At 43.0% G+C, this 22,335-nt stretch overlaps 2 protein-coding genes across 3 annotated transcripts in view; both read left to right on the plus strand.

The window, feature by feature from the left end:
- The first annotated feature begins 441 nt into the window (after positions 1 to 441).
- Positions 442 to 12,333, plus strand: nid1a (nidogen 1a). Its single transcript, XM_086258606.1, has 20 exons — positions 442 to 721; positions 2,286 to 2,588; positions 2,666 to 2,892; positions 2,967 to 3,256; positions 3,419 to 3,559; positions 3,744 to 3,995; positions 4,275 to 4,475; positions 4,591 to 4,824; positions 5,019 to 5,156; positions 5,852 to 5,980; positions 6,362 to 6,499; positions 7,627 to 7,746; positions 8,199 to 8,420; positions 8,537 to 8,709; positions 9,190 to 9,316; positions 9,401 to 9,572; positions 9,746 to 9,903; positions 9,985 to 10,108; positions 10,832 to 10,944; positions 11,501 to 12,333. The coding sequence occupies exons 1-20, from the start codon at positions 518 to 520 to the stop codon at positions 11,623 to 11,625; spliced, it is 3,591 nt and encodes a 1,196-aa protein (XP_086114732.1). The 5' UTR covers positions 442 to 517; the 3' UTR covers positions 11,626 to 12,333.
- Positions 12,334 to 14,492: 2,159 nt separating this feature from the next.
- lyst (lysosomal trafficking regulator) overlaps positions 14,493 to 22,335 on the plus strand; it is a 59,981-nt gene continuing 52,138 nt past the window's right edge. For both annotated transcript variants that reach the window (XM_086258609.1, XM_086258607.1), the window contains exon 1: positions 14,493 to 15,628. In XM_086258609.1, the coding sequence (XP_086114735.1) occupies positions 15,548 to 15,628 (81 nt within the window). In that variant the 5' untranslated portion in view covers positions 14,493 to 15,547. The remainder of the gene's footprint in view (positions 15,629 to 22,335) is intronic.

A 22,335-nucleotide genomic window follows, 5' to 3' on the forward strand; every position in this document is an offset into this window, starting at 1 on the left:
AGTGTATGGTACAGTGCTTTGTGATATTGTCCTTTACATAATGTTTCAGTCAAACCGGGCATGGGGCTCTGTTGCCGGTTACTGGTCCATGCTCTGATGGCCTGCTGGCCTATGTCCAAACCTGCAAATACAGCTTCAGTGTTGTCCCTCCAGAGACAGTGGCCCTTCTATTAAAACCACTTATAATCTGCACATAGCTGTCTGTTTTCTACTGTATTGGCAACACTGCAATAATCCGTTTGAAGAATTTTAAATAAAGGATCTGCAAATGACCTTAGCTCTTCTCAGAGTTTAATTTGACTCAGTCAAAGTGCATGCCATTATAAAAAGAAAACAACAACAACAGCACCATACCATTTGTTTCAGGAACATTAATGAAAGCAAAGTTTGGACTACCTCTCACTGAAACTCCTCTGTGAGTTAGTGACCGCCCACAACTCTTTCTACAACTACTGGGTTGGATGTATCACTCGCGCCTTTAACGCAGGACTGCTTAGCTCCCTCTGAAAGACGGACCATGGGTTGGAAGGAGAAAGGCTGGATTGCTTGTCTGAGTTTTCTCGGATTTGTGGTCTCGGTAAAGAGCATAAGTCGAGACGAGCTTTTTCCTTTTGGTCCGAGCGCAAGAGACCAGTTACTGGAGCCAGGGAATGATCAGACGTACCGACTGGATCTGAGCAAACCGGTGTTGTTTTATGATGGCACTTTCCTCAGCATCTTTGTAAGTTAATTCTTAACATTTTGATGATTATTATTATTAACATTAATGCACTTGCGTTGGCTTTACTGGTCATCAAACGTCCGTAGTTCTTGCGCAATTGCGCGTTAGCCAGAAATGGAGTGAATTTAAACAGTTCCTGGAAGTTGGACAACGGAGTTCCAGCAGCGTATGACTTTTTTCTTGTCTGTGGAGTATTTGTAAATACTGGATTTCTTATATGCAGATGCGACTGTATCATGTCGAAAGCATGTGCCCAGGCATTTCTTTGTTTCCCTCGAGGTTATCATTTTACTGCCGATACCAAATACCAAACCTTATTTTGCAATCCATCCTAAAAACACCCAGTGATGAGACAGAGAACTTTACAGAGTGGTCACTGGGAGGTTTGTTTCTGGAATAAATGCAGTAAATCATGTAAAACTGTATGATTTGCTAGAATATTAACTGTTGGCCTGTAGTGTTTTTAAAAGCCGCACCATTGTGTGGAACGGACAAACAGCCCTTTATTCCCGCAGTTCTGGTTTCAAAGAAAAGTGCTACATCTCTGTTTCAGTGCTGCATGAGTAAACTGTGCCATGACGCAGTGATTACACTAACAGATGCATTCGTCAAAGCTTTGCTGATGTTTTATGCATAAAGATGTTTCTACCAAGCATTCAAGCTCTTAAAATGAAAGTTTCTTCTTTAGTAAAGCTTGCCATTCATTCCACAGTAGCCTGTCCAGTCTCAACCCAGTGGAGGCTGTCTCTGCACGATCTCCATTTAAGGAGATCGTGCAGAGACAATGATTAACGTGATTAACACATGAGTCTGGAGCTTAAATGAAACACATGAATGCAGCGTTCACCAATTAGTCTGCTGACTGCCTCCAGGTTAACCTTCCATTACCCACCACAAACATATTTCTGCGCTGCAGTCAAGATGCCCTCAAGAGTTTTGTTTTCATCTCTGAGACGGTCTGCCCCGAACTGTCTCTGCCCTGGGGTGGGGGGGATGATTCTTCTCACCCTTCATGAGTATGATCCATTTTTTACTGAGCACTTACATGTTAACCACTAACCTTAGAGCTCTCTATCTGCAGCACCTCTGTAAATAGGATCACTAATCATTTTCCCAGATCTACCCTCCATTTTGGCAGGAAGTTTCTGTAATGACATTTAGTGCGCAATCTTTAGGCTCTCTGGGGCTACTCATCGGGGGCAAGGACAGGAAACCTTTTGTTTTTTCCTTTGGTCAGGAAGTGAAGGAGCCCCCATGTCCAGTGTGTGTCTGGGCATGTTTTCTTCACACGAGCGCTTTTTTCTTTCTTTTTTACGAGCCTTGCATGTGTTCCCACTGCAAGTGTGTAAAGACTGCGTTAAATAGCATCTTGTTTGTTCATTAGCACAGTAGTGGGACATAGCTGCTGACTCAAATCATTACTGCAATGAAGATCAAAGTGGGTCAGATTGTATCCCCTGTGAAACAGTTCAAGTTGTGTCAAGAATAAAACTGTGTACAACATCGCAGGGATTTCATTTCAGTTTCTGTCTTCTGGATTAATGATTTTAGCTTTTCGTTTCAGATTAATACCAATGGGTTCGTCGCCACAAAAGAGCCAGAAAGCGAGCTGACGTATCTTGGCAAAATGCCCCCAAAATTTGGCATGATTGCAGCTCTGCAAGGAGACCTGCACACGAGCGATGGTGTGGGGAAAGTTTTCTTCCGAGAGGACTCCAGTCCTGATATTCTACGCCGCGCTGCTGAGCACATCAACAGGGCTTTCCCTGAAGATGACGAAATCAATCCCACCCATGCTGTGGTGGTCACCTGGGTTGATGTCACCACCCATGGACTTGAGAGCAGAGGAGACAGCGGCATCAAGAAGGTGAGTGTCACATAGTTATTCAAGTAATCTAAAGTGGATGTGATCACTGACAGAGTCTATAATGTTTTGTTTCTCAGAGAAACACCTTCCAGCTGGTTATTGCATCTCTGGAGACCACGTCATACGCTATTGTCCTCTATCCAAGGGATGGGATAAAGTTTTCCTCCATGCTTGTGGGAGACACTAATGTAATCATGCATGCTGGTTTCAGTAAGGGTTTAGTCCGGGGTTTCTTCAGTTCCATCAAGGGACCATACTACCGCACCACCACTGATGACGAGCAGTCCGTTAGAGCTTTAGCAGAGTAAGTCAGACGGTAACAATGACGGTTCTTGAAGACATGTTTTCTGCCCAGAATCTAAACTTTTCCCCCCACAGGGAGACGAACTCTGGCCTGAGGGGTGTATGGGTATACGAGATTGGGACTTCTCCCTTTTTTAGCAACGTGGCTCCAGGTGAGGTCCCTGAGCTGCCCACTGAGGCTCCACCACAAGAAGATGTTGACGCTTATGAGGAGTCCAGCGCTGCAAGGAGGCCGTTGTACCCTGACAGACCGGTGGTAGCCTACCCTCCTTATCTGCAGGAACAGACTGAAGTCCACCCAGTTCAGTTCCAACCACAGAACCCGGAGGTGGTGGAGGTGGATGATCCAATTATAAATGTAGATGGTGAGTTTATGATGTCTAGCTTGTCTGCAGCTCTGCTTCCTGAGCCATGCTGTCTATCACAGTGTATTTTGAGAGTGAGAGCATGTCGTATATAAATGTTTATTGTACTTGTCTTATCAGCTGTTCCAGTCATGGTATTCTTACCGTTCCCCATGTTTTCAGTGTTCTCGTACAACCTTGGCAGCTGTGCAAACAACAGAAATAAATGCTCCAAGTTTGGTGAATGCAGGGACTATGCCAACGGATACTGCTGCCATTGCATCTCTGGCTTCTATGGCAACGGGATACAGTGTGTGGCAGAAGGTACACGCAGAAAAGCGTTTAAATATGACGTTTTTTATTAGCTAGTTGATGTGGAAACATTAGAAGAAATCTTAGCTGTTCTTGGATGAAATTCATTTTAAGGGAAGTGGGTTTGCACGTCTCGGTGAGTAACTTCAGTGGGGTGGCTGTGTTTTTGTTTTGTTTTCTTTGGGGGATTTTGCAGGAAAGCCACAGAGGGTGAACGGCAAAGTACACGGAAGAGTGTTTGTGGGCAGGTCTCCTTCTCCGGTGGAGTTCGCCAACATCGACCTCCATTCTTACATTGTTGCGAATGAGGGTCGAGCCTACGTCGCCATCAGTGACCTCCCGGAGACTGTTGGGCCCTCGCTGGAGCCCCTGGTGTCAATTAGCGGTGTGATTGGGTGGGCGTTTGCTCTGGAGCACCCAGGCTTCAAGAACGGCTTCAGCATCATCGGTGAGTGAGAACAACGCTGCAATGAAGATATCTCATGATGTGATATTTAGTAGCTTGCCTTGTAGTTTTTACAGGGTTTTAAAAAAAACTAGTGGGAAGCATAAATTTCTGTAAACAAGCTGTTTGCGCTGCTGCAAACACAGCTTGCATACAGCTGCAGTCTTCTGCACTGTCTCCCTGAATTCCACTCGCATTACCTCAGCTGTAACAGAAGGCCACGAGACAAAGTTCATCCCGGGCCAGTATTGGAGTTAACATCCTCCTCTCTGGCCTCCACAGGGGGGGAGTTCACTCGGCAGGCTGAGGTGACCTTTATGCCAGGGAATGAAAAGCTGAACATCAGGCAAGAGTTTAAAGGCATCGATGAGCACGACCACCTGATTGTGAGCACCAACCTGGAGGGCCGGGTGGCCGAGGTGCCTCTTGGCTCCACCATAAAGCTCGACCCGTATTCTGAGATCTACCAGTACAACAACAACTGTGAGACATGACTTGAACAGAGAAACAATATTTCACCACCTTTTCTGATTTTGAGCGAGACATAAAAGAAGTGAAAAAAGGTGAGCGTTTCTAACGTGTCCATCTTGCCTTTCAGTGATCACCTCGTCGTCCACTCGGGACTACGTAGTGACTCTGCAGGATGGATCCAGGGAAACCAGGAGATATCAGTGGCGTGAGACAATCTCCTTCAACGGCTGCTATCATAGCGAGACTTTGAGAGACATGAAACCTACACAGATGCTAAGCGTGGACCACATTTTTGCCATTTACGATCCTGCACAACAACTCATCCGGTTCGCCCTGACCAGCAAGATCGGGGACATCAATGGTGAGAAGACGTATTCGTTTTCCTGCCTTTGGTTTGAGCTCACTTCCTTCCTCAGGAACAACGTCCTGACAGAGAGATTATTTTTGCCAGACAGGCTTTTTGTTGCTATTGTTAAATGGTAAAAATAGGTATGTTTTGCTTCAAAAACCCAAAACAAAACCTGTTTAGAAATAAAATTCACCTTTCCTTTTCAGGAGGGCAGCCGGAGCACAACCCATGCTTAACCGGAAGACACGGATGTGACACGAATGCTGTTTGCAAAGTCGGAGAGGGAGCAACGTTCACTTGCCAATGTGCTGCTGGTTTCAGCGGCGATGGACGCGCATGTTATGGTAAGAACTGCATATTTAATCGTGTAACAAAGAGCAGTTAGAGTTTATTTTCTGCTTTTGGAAAAAATCTAACTGTTTCCATATCTTTCAAACTCATCATTAAAATCAACCCAGATTTTCTAAAGCCTTCCTTCCTGACTAGGGAATGGCACAATCATACAATTAGCAGGGGGAGTCCCATAGGATAAACAAAGCATTTCCGACTCAGAGACCAGGTTAACAGAGCTATTTCAACCTCTATACAACCGAATCTTTTGCATTAGAGACCAAACAGGAAGAGGAAGGAAGAATTTCAGACAGATGCTATCATAAAAGTATTATTATAAATCTAATCAGGCTCTTTTCTTTGATCCGAAAACATTTGATAATGAAAAACTTATCTGGCAAACCAGACTTCTCAAACTCTGACCCAGTCCAAGACTATTTAAATCAAGTCATTTTGTTTACACGACTCAACGTCACACGTAAAGTTTCCCAGGATTTTACATACATAAAAACAGGAAAAAGGCACTTGGACAGAGAGGCGATCTGTCCAGGATGTACCCCGCCTCTCATCCTATGACAGCTGGGATACGCTCCAGCCTCTTCTGTGACTCTGAATTAGATAAGCAAAAGACAGTAGACAGACGAAAAAAAAATGTTATCAGTTTAGCATCTCATCACTACTCTTTTCTTTCTTTTTCTTTTTTTATCAGACAACGATGAGTGCAGAGAGGATCCTCAACGCTGCGGCCCTAACGCTATCTGCAACAACCAGCCCGGGACCTTCCGCTGCGAGTGCGAAGAGGGGTATCAGTTCGGTAGTGACCAGAGAACCTGCATTAGTAAGTGGCTTTTGTGTGCTGTAAAGTGCTATTCCATATCAGGCAAACCCTACCTGGTTCTAAGGAGGTAGAGGTGCAAACATAACCTGTAATAAAATTCATTATTGTATGAAAAAGTCTGTGGTGATTATTAACACGTGTAGCAGCAGCAGCAAATTAGATTTGCTCAGCGCGGTGGCTGTAAAGTATTTTCTGGCATGCCCCAAAAGGATCCAACTTGAATTTCAGTTAAATAAATATTAAAGTATATTCATTCGTCTTAATTTCACGCCATATTTTTCACCCTGTTCCCCAACTTAAGCGGCTCTATCCAAAACCAGTCAACACATTATTTTTCTCACGCTGATAGCATTTCCCAGAACTTGTTCTGCTTCTCCTCAGAGGTTGATCGACCCGTGGACCACTGTGAGGCAGGCACCCATACCTGCTCACCCCATGCTCAGTGCAGCTACGCCGGAGGCTCGTCCTACGTCTGCACCTGCCTACAAGGGTTCACAGGAGACGGTAGAAGCTGCCAAGGTACTGCAGACAAACATAATGCTCTCAGAATTTTTTTCATTGTTTGTTTGTTTGTGGGTTTTCTTTTTTGCATAGTTCACCAACCTGCAATAAGCAGTGTTACCTGTTTTCTATTATTAAATGAGTTTTTAGGTAATTTTACTGACAAAAAAAGGCTTAAAGTTTGTTGGCTGCATGTAAGGATTTGCAGTTTTCCCTGTTCCTTCCATTTATGAAATAAAATTAAACAATTAAATTAAATAGTAGGAGCTTCTAAAGCAGGGGTGTGAAACATAAGGCCCAGGGGCCAGAATCGGCCCAGCAAAAACTCCACCCCGGAGTTTTAGAAACACAGTTTTAACTTTACTCACTATAACTTCACTTTATTTATATTTGTTTAAGTTTTACACCTTTTCCTATTGATAAAGATTCCCCCCACCCCGCTTTATACTACAGCAAAGTCATCTATAGATACACAATTACATGATGGAAATTTCCTGGGTTTTTTTACTATCTACCACAGAAATTTATGGTTTTGTTTTTTTACAGTGAGTTCACAGAAAACAGCTTTGTTTTCTGAATGAAACTTTGAATTTTATAACTACAGGACAGTCTGGGCAATGATTTTACACATTTGTCATGTAATTTCACTGGTCCGGCGCACTTAAGATCAAAGCAGCTTTAAGTGTGACCGGTCAAAAACGAGGGACATGAAGAAAAATCTGCTGAAAGTAAGGACTACGTTCAGTGTGGCCAAAATCACTTGATTCACCAAATGCATCCTTAGGAATTATTTGAATTGTTACACCATCTGCTCGGGACTGTGGGCGGTCAGGTTGGTTGCATAATACACCAACAGAGACCGAAGAGTGAAACATTAAAAGCAGATGGGAATTTCATGTGTAGAGGTCCCGGGTCTGGGTGTAGGGTTTTTGGAGGGGTTTCTCTGGTCTGGGTCCTTCCATTCTTTCCACATTTTTGCTTGATTTTCTGCTATTTGAGGAAAGTTTAAGTCAATAGTTCACCCAAGCTCTTCTGCATGGATCTCCACTCATAAAATGACACAGAAAATGTTCATATTTGATTTTTTTCTGCTCTCTCATCCTCCATCCATCCATCTCACCATCATCTCATCCATCTGCCTGAAGACATAGACGAGTGTCAGCAAAGCAGGTGTCACTCAGACGCCGTGTGTTACAACACAGAGGGATCCTTTACCTGCCAGTGCAGGCCAGGTTACAGCGGCGACGGTTTCCAGTGCCTTCCTGGTAGGTGAACTCTCTGAATTGCACTGCTTTAAACATTTGTTAGCTGGCTTGGCTGCACATTCATTCTGGGGGTTGAAAATAAAGCCTGTGTAGTTACATGTTTGTTATGGAGGTCCTTCACTGGAGTTCAGACAGCCGAGTAATAGTTTTTTGTTTGATGTTGTTTCGCAAAATGGGTCATTTTCATTCACAGCCTTGTAGCCGTTTAGGCCGGAGGGGGTGTTTGGAAAATGAATTCCTCGCCAGAGTATATTGGTGCCAGCTGGAATCTGTTTCTCATTCCCTTCTGGAAAGCGCGAGGAATTTGTCATGCCTTGTGAAGGATGTGAATTTTATGTGTAGCTGAAATTTAAATTAGAAGACTCCAAAAAGATAAAAGAAACAAGTTCGGGGAGTTTGTTGCAGGCTGTATTTGTTAATTTTCGAGTCTTTCTTTTCATATTTTTCTTCAGGGAGGCCAAAAACACGATGTGAGGTTCACAGAGAGAACGTCCTGGGTGTGTCTGGCCCACGGGGGCCGCGGCCTCCGATTGGCGCTTACATCCCCACGTGTGATAACAACGGTCAATATGAGCCCATGCAGTGCCATGGAAGCACGGGACATTGCTGGTGCGTGGACCAAAATGGACAGGAGATCTCGGGGACTCGCACCGGGCCTGGCAGCAGACCAATGTGTGAGTAAATCACAGAAAGAGGTGACAGTGTCACTCACAGTGGCATTAAACAAAAACTATGGAAGCACAAACACTTCGGGAGTTTTGATGAACTGATTTGTGTGCGTCTCAATTAGGTATCGACCACAATACTGGGCTGCCGCCCGTCGGACCCCGGCCACGGCCCGATGTGGACGCCCTGACCCCAGGAACACACCTGCTGTTTGCCCAGAGCGGCAGGATAGAGCACGTTCCTCTGGGGGGTTACGACATGAAAAAGAACGATGCCAAGCCCGTCCTCCACCTGCCCGTAAGTTCATCTTTAAGAGAGGAGTTATTTCATAAATTTTTATATGGCTTTTGCAGCAGTTTTATTCTTATTTTTAAGTTAAAGCCACAATTTCCTGTCAGGATTGTTTACTTAATTTAAATAATATATGAGAAAACAGTCACAAATAACTGCGCTCTGTTGTCCTAAAACTTTCTTCAGCTCTGGGATTTTTCCCATCTGCTTCTCGCATCCAAAGCTTGCACTTTACTGGGGGCACATGGTGACATTCAAGCTAATTGCTAACATCAGTCAGACAACTTTACAGTTGCAGTCTGCTTTTCTTGTTGCACTGATTTGAGCTGCTTGAGCTCCTCACTGTGTGACTCAGTTTGTTTGGATTTAAAGTCTCGACGATACCATCCGAAAAGCACATCTGCTCCACGTTCTGGACCGTTGTTGTGTGACGAAAACTGCACTTCAAAGGTTTGTTGTTTGCTCACACCCTCCTTGGCTCCACAGGAGAAGGTCATCATTGGTGTAGCCTACGACTGTGTGGAGAAAATGGTGTACTGGACAGAAATCACGTCTCCCTCCATCAGCAAGGCCAACATCGAGGGGGGAGAGCCCACTTCTGTCATTAGTTCAGGTAGTGTTTTCTTCACGCTACTGGTTCCCCTACATTTTGAAAGAGGAGGTTAAAAAAAACAGAAAAAATGCACTGTTTTAACAGGTTTGGAAAGCCCAGAAGGGATTGCGATCGACCACTTGGGTCGAACAATGTTCTGGACGGATTCCGCTAAGGATCACATCGAGGTGGCGTCTCTGGACGGGTCTAACCGACGTGTCCTCATAAACACCGACCTCGTCAACCCACGAGCCATCATCGCTGACCCTTCCAACGGGTGCGTTACGATTTAACAGCCTGTTTATTGAACATAGTTTGAGTTAAACAGCACTCTTGGTGAAAATCTGCGATGCTCATTTACTTTAAAGAGCAGGTAACATTCACAAACAGATTGATATTCAGTGTTGCTGAACATCACAGCAGACTCACTCTTCACCTGTCCTCCAACAGTAACCTATACTGGGCTGACTGGAACCGTAAAGCCCCCAAGATTGAGACATCTTACATGGATGGATCCAACAGACGGGTGCTGGTTAGAGACAATCTAGGCCTGCCAAACGGCTTGACTTACGACCCTCACAGCTCACAGCTTTGCTGGGCAGACGCAGGTAGATTTCAGACAGATGACTCATCTGTGAAACGGTGTCTGCTGTGTGCAAGCAGCACTAATTACAGTCTCTTGCCTGCAGGCACGCAAAAAATGGAGTGCATGGATCCAGGTCGGGGTAGTCGCAGTACGGTTTTGGAGAGGATCCAGTATCCTTTTGGAATGACAGCTTTCGGGAAAAACATCTATTACACCGACTGGCGAAGGTTTGATTTTTATTTTAAGAATGTTTTTTCAAACTCTGCCTTTTTAAATCATGAAAAAAAAATAATAATAATAATATTTCTTGCAGCTGGAGTTTGTTTATAAATGAGAACCACTGGTGTTGTAGCACCGAAGACACAGGGTTTTTACTTTTACCTGTGATTCAATGTGTCAAGGCAGAGGAAAGAGAGGGAAGGTTAAAGGTCAAAAAGCTGCCCACACTCAACCCCCTTTACATTCTCTGTGGCAGGGCTCAGACGCTCCCACACTCGAAATTGTGGAGCTTCCTCCACATGTGTCCGGCTCTGTAAGTTATTTATTCCTGAGCGACTGCAGAAAAAAAAGGGGGAGGGCTTTGTGTGTGTGTGCATGTGTGAGTATGTGTGTGTGTTAGTGTGCACATGAGGTGAGGAGGAGTCCTGAAAAGTGACAGCTGCTTGCAATTTCTCAGCCCCAGACGTCTGCGAGTGACCTCCACAGGGCCTCCCTGTGATCTCGCCAGGGCCGCAGAAAGGTTGAGAGGAGGTGGTGTGGGTGGTGCACACTTAAACAGTTTACCACAAACTATGTCATGTTGTGGCTAAGAAACCTACCCTCATCCCCCTCTTTGGCCTTACTCAGTCTCGACAGACTTTGTAGGAAACATAAGGAGGCCGGACGGATGATTGCGCAAGCTCAGATAGTCCTGGATTTCTGAACTCCTGTGCTGACTGTGTTTGCAACAGGGATGCTGTGATTGCAGTGGACCGCTATGCCAGCAGGGAGTCAGATGAGTTCCAGCCTCAGAAGCGGACCAGGTTATACGGGATCGCCACAGCCTATGCCCAGTGTCCTGCAGGTAGGAAGTTGTGATGGCACATTCCCCTTCAATTCCCCCTCTTCACATGTTCGAAGCGAATCTTTGCACGGTATCTAACCCTGATGTTCAGCTCCACTTTAAAGCCGCATGCAGAAACTGCTTGACCCTTGTATATTTGGGGGCTACCTTTGAGGCCAACCTTATTATGCGTTCCTTTTCCTTTTTGGGACCAGGCTGACCTAGTTGTGACCTCTGCAGGCTCTCTAAAGAATCCTTTAGAGCACTTTGCAAACAAAACAAACAAACAAACAAAAAAACACGAGTACAGTTCTTAATCTTTAAGCAACTGGGGGAATTCTTCCAGCTTGTATTTATTATCAAGAAAAGGAATGACTAATGGCACCAGGCAACAGCCTCTCTTATAGATAAGGCTAAAGCCAGGGAATGCAGAGTCAGGGGAAAGGGGCCTCCAACATCTGGAGATTGCTGCGTGCTTCCTTTGGATGTTTTTAGTGCATTAATAACAAGCAGTGAAAAGGCTATTTCCCACCGATGCCTGCTGTAAAATGTTTCCTTTGTCCCCTCCGTCTGTCAGGACAAAACTACTGTTCTGGAAACAACGGTGGCTGCTCCCACCTGTGTTTAGCAACACCAAACGGCCGTTCCTGCAAGTGTCCCGACAACGCGGCTCAAGTGGGCTGCGTCGAGAGAGAGTACTGAAAGGAGACATCCAGCGCTCCCGGAGTGGACAAGTTTTAAATCCGGAGCCCCTCAGCATGACTAAATTCGAACTGCTGCAGAACCAGAACCGCCTCTGAAAAGCAGAGGTGAACTTACTGTGCCTTTTTTTTTTTCTACTGCTCACTGTTATTGTTACCTACATTTTTTGTGTGTGTGTTACATTTCCCATTTATAAAATCACAATGAACTGTAAGTAGAAGCACTACCATGGTGACCTTTTTCCTGAGTCCACAAAAACTGAGAATGAAGCTCGAAGGAATGCGTAATTCTAATGTGAACTTTATCAGAGCGGTAAATGACATCATCTCATGCACTACTGCACACTGAACCTGGGCTTTTTCTCATGGAAGTGTTATTGTGGAACAGGGTAGGGGGGGAAGCTGGTGGGATGAGTCTAGATGCTGAGCAGAAATGTGAGGGAATAAAAATTTTTCTGACACCGTGGGCTCCCGAGTTTGTTGCTTTACAGCGACACCTTGTGTTAGGTAAGTGAATTACAAATATTCATATCTGGTGCTGTTGCGGTAGGTGTCGCCATTGTATAACCTCAAAAAGGGGATGCCTTGTGATATACAGTACCTGCCATGGTTGAATAAATAACTTGTCTTGCAGATTTATATGTATGAAAATGTAATAAATGTTTATTCTTAAACAATTTCTGCGCGACTTTTATCGCAGATGACTTATACACAGGTGCCATTATACACCATTTCTTGCAACAGGCTTATTTTTAACAAGCTGTGTGTGTGTGTGTGTGTGTGTGTGTGTGTGTGTGTGTGTGTGTGTTTCTTGTCACATGACTTATTTTTTGCGTCTGCTTGGATGATGCTTCTTCTTTCTCAAAAAGGATCAAGAAAAGCTGCCACCCACGCAGTCTGTGTGCTGGAGGGGGGAGACACGTACGTCAGTGGTGCATTAAGGGGGCTTTTAATAAACCCGGAATATTTTTATCATAAAGACTTGAAACCTGATTGAAAACCTGCTTCGAGTCGCAGCAGTCGTTACTGTCTCTCTCCAGTGACTTGTCCCATTCACATCAACGCCTTAGGGGTATATCTTGATATGACTCTGAGACAAATCGTCATTTCGATCTCACAAAACAATGCTATGACCATAACTGGAAAACAAAATAAAATTCTGTCCTTTTCTATCCAAATTATCAGTGACTGTCATTGTCTAACAATAAAAAAGTCTGACCATTAGTCCTGTGCAAGACTGCAAAATTTGGTATTGATCAGACACAAAGTAAATATTGAGACAGTATTTTAAATATGCTGATACTTTTAATCTATAAAGACAGCTTAAGTTGGGGAGATCATTGTGTCAGGATTTATTAGAGAAATCATCATCACTTTGCAAATTCTGAATACATTTTAATGATCATGGAATCACTGTGGTCTTTTACTTTCCACAATACTTTAACACAACAAACACACCTTTCAGCTTTTCATATATTTTGAATCTGAGGCTGTGTGTGTGTGTGTGTGTGTGTGTGTGTGTGTGTGTGTGTGTGTGTGTGTGTGTGTGTGTGTGTTATTTACTATAAATTAAAAAAGACCTGACGATCAAAAAGGTTCAGATATTTTTCAAAGTGCATGTTTGATAGAAAAAAAAAGTATCGATTCTATCGTGCTACTATTGATCTGATACCAATACCAGCGTTGGAATCGATACTATTGGTTCAGTCCGCCAACCTCTACTGGCCATCTGTCAAGCCACGGGTAAGGAACAGCAGGGGAGATTGTGACCAGAACCAAGAAGCTAATTCTGTTTTTCATAACTGTGACAGATGTGCTTGTCTTGCTTCACTGATTACCAGCTGTCCATTAAAATGTATGAATAAGGGGGGGGGGGGGGGGGGGGGATTCAGTGTCCTGAAGCCCACAGTAATGTCACCATAAAATAAATAAAAGCAGCAAATCCTTGTTCTTTTTTTTCACTAAACACATCAATCATTCGTCATTACGCAAAAATTACCTCAGTCGATTCGTTTAACTTTATAAGTAGTTCAACTACATTTTCATACTCGTAATAACCCTAATCTGCAAGAAAGATAACCTAACGCCGGGATTTTTAGACAATTGTCTCGAGTGTGGCGGCTTCTCACTTTGATATGCACAAACAAGCAAATTACACTTTAGGGGAAAAAATGAATTAGCTTGCCAGTCTGTTCTGCCATCTACAGAGCTTCCCCAAACGCACCACCATTCCCTGGGCTAAAAGCTTTGATTGATTGGAAAATGATTTGCGTGTTATCCAATTGGGAGCAGAACAGCAGTCAGTGGGCACTCCACAGACCGTTAGCGCTTAATAACAAAATGGTCATTTGCACCCTCAGACAAGTCTTTGAGGAAAAAAGCTGATCAGCGCATAGAAAACTTAAGCTAACTATTTGGCTTTCAAGGGCTAAACATGCATTATGCATTACGCACAGCCATATTAAGTCTTAGATCATATTAATAGTTTCCAAGGAAATAAATCGCGAAATTAGTGTACCTGTTTGGGTGTTATTACAAAACATTTGCTATGACTTCTCTTTGGATTCTAGGAGGTTCTTCGCAGCCAACTAAATGGGCTGTATTGTAGAGGGAGTTGTCTTGCAGTCAGAGCTGAGGGCTTAACGACCCAATATCTTTAGTGCTGGATGGATGCTAGCTTTAGCTGGGTTAATTTGGGGGAAAACGAAGGTATGTCATAAAATTAATTCTTCTTATTACAGGTAAATATCATACATGTAAGAGATACGTGGCTATACCCATAGCACCTGCTTGTTTTGGATGTTCTTGAAGATGTGTTGGTCGCTCTGTGATACAGTTTTGACAGCTGCCGTACACAGGACGGTGCGATGCAACAATCAGCAGAGCCGCTAACGTCACGGCTGCTGGCTAAAGAGCCAAGAACTCCGGAATAGCTACTTTATTCGTTAAAAAACGCTCATAAAGTCAGTCGGTAATGCGTATCTCCGGAGAATATGGCATTTATTTGGACATTTTTTTAAAGTTACCGAAGCTGCTGGGTTGTTTCTTTTTCGGTCAAGCTAGCCACAACTATAAACACGCTAACGGAGATGAACTTTCAAAATATATCTAACTCGTTCGTGCGATGTAAAGTATATGTATTTTAAGTAAAGCCCAGTTCCGAGGAGGGGAATAGCCACATTACAGAGTTACCACTTGCAATTTATATATTTATTTTATCTCAGTATGAAACCTAGATGTCTCTGCATTTGAATATTTCCATAACACACTTGAAACGAAAATTTAAATATAAACATACAAATTACATTTGAGTGTAATTTAACCGTTTAATACTGACTGAATACAGCAAGCATCCAAATTGGATATTTTATTTTCAGTTTATTTGCGATTCGGATTATCGATGTTCTTTTACTGCAATATAAATGTGGGTGCATTTATTTTGAAAACACAATTTGTCGCCGGAAATGGGATGTGTGTCGCTGCCTAAAGACTTCACGCAGTTCTGTCAGATACCTAGCTAGCTAGCTGTCTGTATGGCTAGTGTCCGTTTTGTTTTGGTAATGCCCTAGCGTGTCAAACTCGCTTGGGCGAAGTTTATGGTTCAAGTGTGGGGTTTTTTTGTTGTTGTTTTTAACTGTTAGTGTATCTGCGTTTGTTGACAAAAGTGAATGCGGCATTGCCAGCTAATTCTGCTTTGCTAACCCATCAGACTTTGTATTTTTCAGCAGAAGCCCAGTTTAAAAGTGGCAGAGCGATGCAGTGAATATGCTATGAAAGACTCCGAAGAAGATTTGGGGCTTCGTTCGGGTTATCCCGGGGCACTTCCAGCCACCTGGAGGATTGAGAAAGAACCCCAGAGGAGACCTTTCTGATTCCTAACTTCTTCAACCAGACTTGGTGTTGTATCTGGAAGTGTGGACGATATGGCCAGTCCACAGGAGACGGATCTGTGCTATGCGTGGGAAAAGTATATGGACTGTAGACTGCAAGGAGCCGATCTCCAGGTATGGCGCTTCTGGCAGGAGTGTAACGTCAGAGATCATTCTTTGGGTGGTGGTGCTGCTTACTTTTTACAGGAGCAGGTCCTTAAAAAAGATGATGTCATTGTACTTGGGAAAAGGTCTGAAGACAGCCATGTATCTTGTTTATTCTGATAGAGACAAATTATTTGTTTTCAATCACGATACAGTTGCAAAACCGGTTCTCTCCAGGATTTCATTCAAAGGGCTGAGTCGATACGAAGTTAGTGTGCTTTCTACGCTTGAATAGCAAGAGTTTGTTCTGTGACAGGTGCTATATGAACGCTTTTAACCTAGATAAACTCATGAATAAGGTAATCTTATCCAGAAATACTTTGCTTCTCATTTTTGCCCTCGCTGTGCTGAGGTCAGTGTTCACTAACACGTTTAGGCAAAATGCTCCAGTATGAATTTTGTGCAGAATTATACATGTGCATATGAAAAGTGGGTAAGGGGAAGAGTCACTGACTATCAAAGAAAATGACTTCCGATGTGTTTTTGCATATACCTTAAACCCTCTGGTTTACCTTGGCGGTCCCCAGATATCACTTAAGTGGCCAGAAATCTGGCTGGTGCACACCAGAGGCCTGCGTAGGCCCAGCATTAAGTCACTGCACAGAGGTGGAGGCAGGTGTAAACCACAGATTATTCACTGTTGGCGCTGCATAAAGGTGCTTTGCTTTCTATCTCATTGTATCCTGTGCATATGTGGTAGCGGTTCTGAAAACTGTCAGATCTCTGCAGCTCTTTCATCCCCCTCTTTCTGTCAGGGAATGAACGGCATCCAGATCACGAGACTTGGATTAGGTTCAGACTGCGGATCTAAGAGTACACACTCGCGCGCACACAGAGGCACACTCACTCATAATGTACCCCATTACTTTTGATTAATCATGTGTGATTTGTCCTTTTAAAGACAGACCTACTATCATTTTTAAAGCTAATTAGTGTTTAGAAAGCCTTGAGGGTTTATTCTCTCTTGGAAATAATGACTTCCTTCCTCCATAGTCATCATGTCTTTGCTGGTGTAGAATGCTTCATTGCTTTGTTAATCACATTAGTCTGCATTAGGATATCAGCAGGAGGAATGGTGCTGGCTTTTTCTCAGTTGTTGCAACACTTGGAGTGTGCCAGGCAGGCTCAGCCTTTCTATTACTGGTAACTTTTGTCACTTGTGACGAATCTCATGGGACAACTGTGTGCGCTCCTCCACCTGTCAGCTTCCCAGTGATCAAAGTGCCATGCAAGTCTGTGTGTAGAGAGATGGTTAGGTGAGCACAGCTGTCCTGTCCTGTGTTATGATCCTGTAGCTTGTCCTCCTGATTGAGCCTGCAGCACACAGATGCAGCTCATTCCGCCAACCCCGTCAGTGCAAGAGCGTCTACTTTCCATCCTTTTCACCCAAAGTGACATCTTCTGTTCATGGCAGTCAGTCTACAGGTAAACACAACAAAGCGATCATGGGAAATGTCCAACCGTTGACAGAAGCAAGCCTCTGTTGTGCTGCTCTGCATCCATTTCTGTGATCACACCTTCTAGAGAAGAGGGGAGGGAAAACACAGCTTCTCCTGCTGCAATCAATAAGAGAGCACAAAAAAAGGTGTGAAATATACCGGTGTTGCAGCAGCTCCTCACTTTTATCATCTTTTATTCATGCCTCTCTCTGCTTTTCTTCTTAAGGTGTTTCAGGACTAATTTCACACCCTGTATTTCCATCATTTGTTCACAGCGCAATCACCGTGGTCATTAACATAAGTGCTGGGTGGGCTAACCCTGACCGATGTGTTCCTCTTTCTGTTTCCTCTTGTGGCTCGATCGTCACTCTCTTCTGAGAAAGCAGACAGTGCGAGTTTGTTTATGCTCCACGTAATCACAGATTTTTATGAAGCTGCAAAGACAAAAGACATACAATTTCTCTATGATTTATATTATTTATTTATTTATTTATTTTAAATGCCACAAGGACGACCTTAGATGTGGCCACTGAAATTTGCATACTTATCACTGGTAACTTGAGCGTTCTTAATGTGGGTGTTAGCTTTTAGTGTCTCAGAGTTATGCACTCAACAAATGTCTTGCTTCTTTGTAGGATTTAGCCTCACAGTGGGACTGTGACCTGTCCAGGGTGCACCCCATCTCAAACCCTATGACAGCTGAGATAGGCAGTTACTAAAAAAAAATCAAAACTGGTTAGAGTAGAACGTTTGGATTGATACTGCTGCCTCTTTTTGCCCCTTGTCACTTAGTTTCTCCTAGTTTGCACATTATATTACCATTTAGATGACAGCAATATGGCATAACCACAGCCACTTCTTGTGCTGAATTGGTGGTATTTACCAAGGGTGTGCGCATGTATCATAGCTTCAGTATAACAGGATTACTGACATTAAGCTTTTCTATGCATTCATTCTAATGGAGCCAAAGCTACTGAATTAGTGTGATCTGCTACAAAGAGGATATTTCGAAGGATCCGAAAGGATACTTTTCATTCAGTCCAGTCTCTCTGAATCTTGATGAGCAGAGTCCATTTAGCAGAATGGCTGCCTGGCGAGGAGCCAGGCAAGAAAACAGGTTGCCTGTTGATAGTTAAGTTTCATTATGAGCTAACAGGATGTTTCAAAACACCAAAGTGAGGTGTTTGTAGCACTTCTCTTTTTCTTGCTTTTTGGCACAAAGGGGGTTCAGCTAAGTGATCTCTTTGCTTGCTCTGTATGACTCCTGAACTACTTAAAATTCCATTAACTGAACCAGGTGGTCTTGAATTCATGTAAGGTCCGCTTGGCTTTAGCTTTTTTGCATAAATGTGGATAACCAGTCTTTTCCTGCACGGTGGATGAACACATCTTGTGAGTTATGGTTTTGGCAGTTTACAAATTATGGGCTGTAGTGTTAATTACACTGTCTGTGAGGTGTCAATTAATATGTGACAGCAGATACTTTTGTTTAAAGCTGATAAAATGGTATGTTTGTTTTGTTTTAATTGTTTTTATTAATTATTTGTTTTAAATAAGGACAGCCACACATTCCACCCACATCACTTGTTATTACTTCTCCGAGTTCTGTTCTGTGCATCTCATTCATGCTGTGGTAAAGCACTGAATCCTTGTCTAAAGAAGATTAAACTTGTCGAGCAAAGCATGAGGCAAAAATGTGGTGAATACTAAAAGGAGAGTAAAGATGGCAGTGCTGCTTTACTTTCATCCCCAGTGTTTGTTATTTGGCTTGTCAGGACTGAACAGTGAGGGGAAAAAACTGTGCCATCCTCGTATTTTTAGAATATTTTGGTTAAAGGCTGTGCTGTCAATGTTATTTCTGTGATTGTATTAACTGAGACCTTATGCTGTGCTGTTTGTCTTGCAAACGATTGAACTCATAGCAGTACAGGAAATGTAATTGAGTAGTAAAAATGGAAAAATAATTAATTATAGTGTTTTCTTTTCATTTTAGGGTGAAGTACACTAAATGGTCTATAAGGCATATATCTGCAATGCTATATTTAGTTTAACCCTAGGTTATTCACTAAAGAATATTTGTTTGTAATTTTTGAACTGTGTGTATCTATTTGTGCAATGTAAGTTCTTATCGGTGTATCTCATTCATCTTCATAGTAGTCAGAAACGAATGTTCAGTTCTTTCTTACCATAATTTAGATTAGTGATTTTGAAATTTATGTGAGTAACTGAAAAATGACAACCACTAAGTTTATGCTGGAGAGTTCTCGATCTTTATGCTTTCAGTGTTAGTAATTCCTAACCTCGGGTGGTGGGGGAGCTTCTCGGAGGTTGTCCTGTCATACCTAATGTGTCAGAATCACGTGGACCAATAAGATGTAATGCATTTAGAGACCACTTCAAGGTCTTTTCTTTTTTCTTGTTTTAGACTTATCCCACAAATAAATCAGATCACTGAGGTCCAGTGAATTAATTTATTAGGCAGAGGTGGACTTCAGTCAAGATGTAGACGCATCTTCAGCGTCACTGATGGAAGTAGGACACTCCAGAGCTTTTTTGCAAGCCCATCAAAACAGACCGGTAACAGTAATATTACATTTAGAGAAACGCCTAAAAACTTGATTTTACTTTTTCATAGGCCCTTTATTTGTTATGCCTTGTTAATACTGAATTGGATGTCTTTTTACCTTCAGAACTACCTTTATTTTTTGTGTAACTTGCTGAGATTTAAGTCCATATCAACGTGGTGGCATCACGTAGCTGCTGTAGGTTTGCACATGCATGATGCAAATCTCCCGTTCCACTATGGAGGCCATTTGACTTCAAAGAACCTATTGTGAAGAAACCAGTTTTAGGTGATTTGAGCTTTGTGACATGGCACGTTATCCTTCTGGAAACAGCCATCAGAAGATGGGTAAACTGTGGTGAAAAAGATCAGCAGCAACACTGCGGTGTTTAAAAGATGGCTAGTTGACACTAATGGACTGACCACATGTAGCTGTCGATACAAGACAGGATGGATTTGTGCTCTGTTTATGCCAAATTTTAACACTACCATGCAAAAGCAGAAATCGACACTCATCAGCTGGGACACTGTTTTTCAAATTTTGATGAGTCTGTGGGATTTTATAACCTCAGTTTCCCATTCTTAGCTGACAGGAATGGCAGTGTGGTCTTCTGCTGTTTTAGCCCGTCTGCAGCTAGATTTGATGTGCTGTGCATTAAGAGATGCTCTTCTGCATACTTCAGTTGTAAGGAATGGTTATTTGAGTAGCTGTTGCCTTTCTGTCAGCTCAAAGCAGTCTGGGAGTTTTCCTCTGACTTCGGGAATCAACGAGGCATTTTTTGCAAAGAGAATTCCTGCTCACTGGATATTTTCTGTTTTTGTGGTTGTGTGGTAAAATCTCGGTAGCTCAGCAGTTTCTGAAATATTTAAATGGGCATGTCTAGCACAGACACTCATGTTGTGATCAAAGTAACTGAAATCTCCTTTCTTCCCCATTCTGATGCCCAGTTTAATCTCCAGCAGCTCATCTTCACCACGTCTGCATGCCTGAATTCACTGAGCTGATGACGTGATTGGAGGATTTACTTTAATGAGCAGTTGAACAAGTTTATCTAACAAAATGCTTTTTCCAGTGCACCATTTCTGTCCTTCAGTGCTGAATAAACAATAGAAGTTTTAGGATTACTCATTTCTAACATCTGTCAACACAGTAGATAAATCATTTGATCCTCAGTGATTTGCCGATACTTCACTGTTTAGTGATTCACCACTGAATTTTAATTCAAGTGCTACAGATCATGCCGGATCTGATCGTGCTGTCTTGTGATCATCACACTTTGACAGGCTGCTGTTGGCATTGTTTATCATCGCAATTTTAGTGAAGTTGCTTTGTTGGGCTTGCTGACTGACCATACACTTGTTTCACATCTGCTTTCATTGTTCTGCCCTTTAGCTTCAGCCTGACTCCTGCTCGCTCTGGTCTCCGGGGCTGTTCCAAACCACTGGCTGAATGGATGAATTATTCATCTCTCTGGTTTGGGGTTGAGTCAGATCCCAGCCATTGCTATGCCTCAGCTTTTTCCACCCGGTGGCTTGTTATTAAGTCAGATTCCTCCTCAAAAAACACAGTGTCTCAGGCCACAGGGGAAGAGAAAGGCCAGAGCAGGTTGCTTGGTTTGTAATTTTGACTTAACACCAGCTTGCGTGCTATTTCCCTGTCATGAAAACAATGAAGCAGACAGTAACAGATTTTCATTTCCTGCACAGTGGCTATGCTCAAACAAAGGTCACTGTTTGTGACAGCGAAGATCTGAGAGTAGCAAAAACACCAACATGCTACCTTTTTTTAAATTGTGGCTACCTGATATTTTGCCTGTGTCTTATTGGACGGGGTTGGGGGAGCATTTTATTATGTTATTTATGATCTTGTGTGAAAGGATTCTGCTCTCTGACTCATAGCGGAAATGTGTAACGTTAGGGGCTTCTCATGATGCTCATCACCCAAATGTCAAATTAAATCAGCTGAGATCTCAAACTAAAAAAAACAAACAAGATTGCATAACTAACGCTACACGTCCTCTCTCATGAGGACAGGATCACATCGCTTTCCGCGCCTCTGCCAAGTTGTAGACTGCCCAATTATCCAAGCAGAGCTTGAGAGGAAAAGTCTGTACAAGCATGGGTGACTCACCCATCACACTCCCATGACTAGGTCTCCCATGATCACCAATTGGATAAAGACACAAGTCACAGCAACTGTATCAAAGCAATTATGGAAAGTCAGAGTCTCAGCTGGAATCATGTATACCTCCCATGTAGTAGAGAAGGGAAGTCTGATTTGAATCTGTTATTTTTACTTAAATGTGTGTTACTTTAAGCAAATTAATCTTACACGTGTGCAGTGGCAGTCCACGAGAGAAGATGAAAGGAAAGGTCGACATAACCAAAGTTACCTGTGGTTAAATTATGTTAATGTATTCTACTGTCGCAAGCTATAAAACAGAAAGTAACACCTTAAATAAGCGATAGTAATGGAAATCTGTAGCGGCAAGTGTCAACCGACCTGGATAGCCTGCCCACGTCTACATGACAAATGAGCGAATAAAGAAGTCGGTGCAGAGGACAGGTCAGAACTTTCCTTTTGTTTACAGAGATGTGTTCAGTGAGCTTTGTGAACTGCTGATTTCCCTTCTAAGCTGCATTAATCGCTATTGGCAGTCTCTCCATTATCAAAT

The sequence above is a fragment of the Aulonocara sp. 'chitande type north' Nkhata Bay genome, linkage group LG13, assembly GCF_057382095.1.
Source record: "Aulonocara sp. 'chitande type north' Nkhata Bay isolate Kocher_YH1m ecotype deep benthic linkage group LG13, A_spYH_male_GT1.1, whole genome shotgun sequence".
NCBI classification, from domain to species: Eukaryota; Metazoa; Chordata; class Actinopteri; order Cichliformes; family Cichlidae; genus Aulonocara; species Aulonocara sp. 'chitande type north' Nkhata Bay.

Excerpts from the sequence above, each read along its gene's own strand:
- nid1a (XM_086258606.1), top strand. The coding sequence starts at position 518 with ATGGGTTGGAAGGAGAAAGGCTGGATTGCTTGTCTGAGTTTTCTCGGA. Across the intron at positions 3,996-4,274 it reads GAACGGCTTCAGCATCATCG|GGGGGGAGTTCACTCGGCAG; the intron begins GTGAGTGAGAAC and ends TGGCCTCCACAG. Across the intron at positions 10,109-10,831 it reads TATTACACCGACTGGCGAAG|GGATGCTGTGATTGCAGTGG; the intron begins GTTTGATTTTTA and ends TGTTTGCAACAG.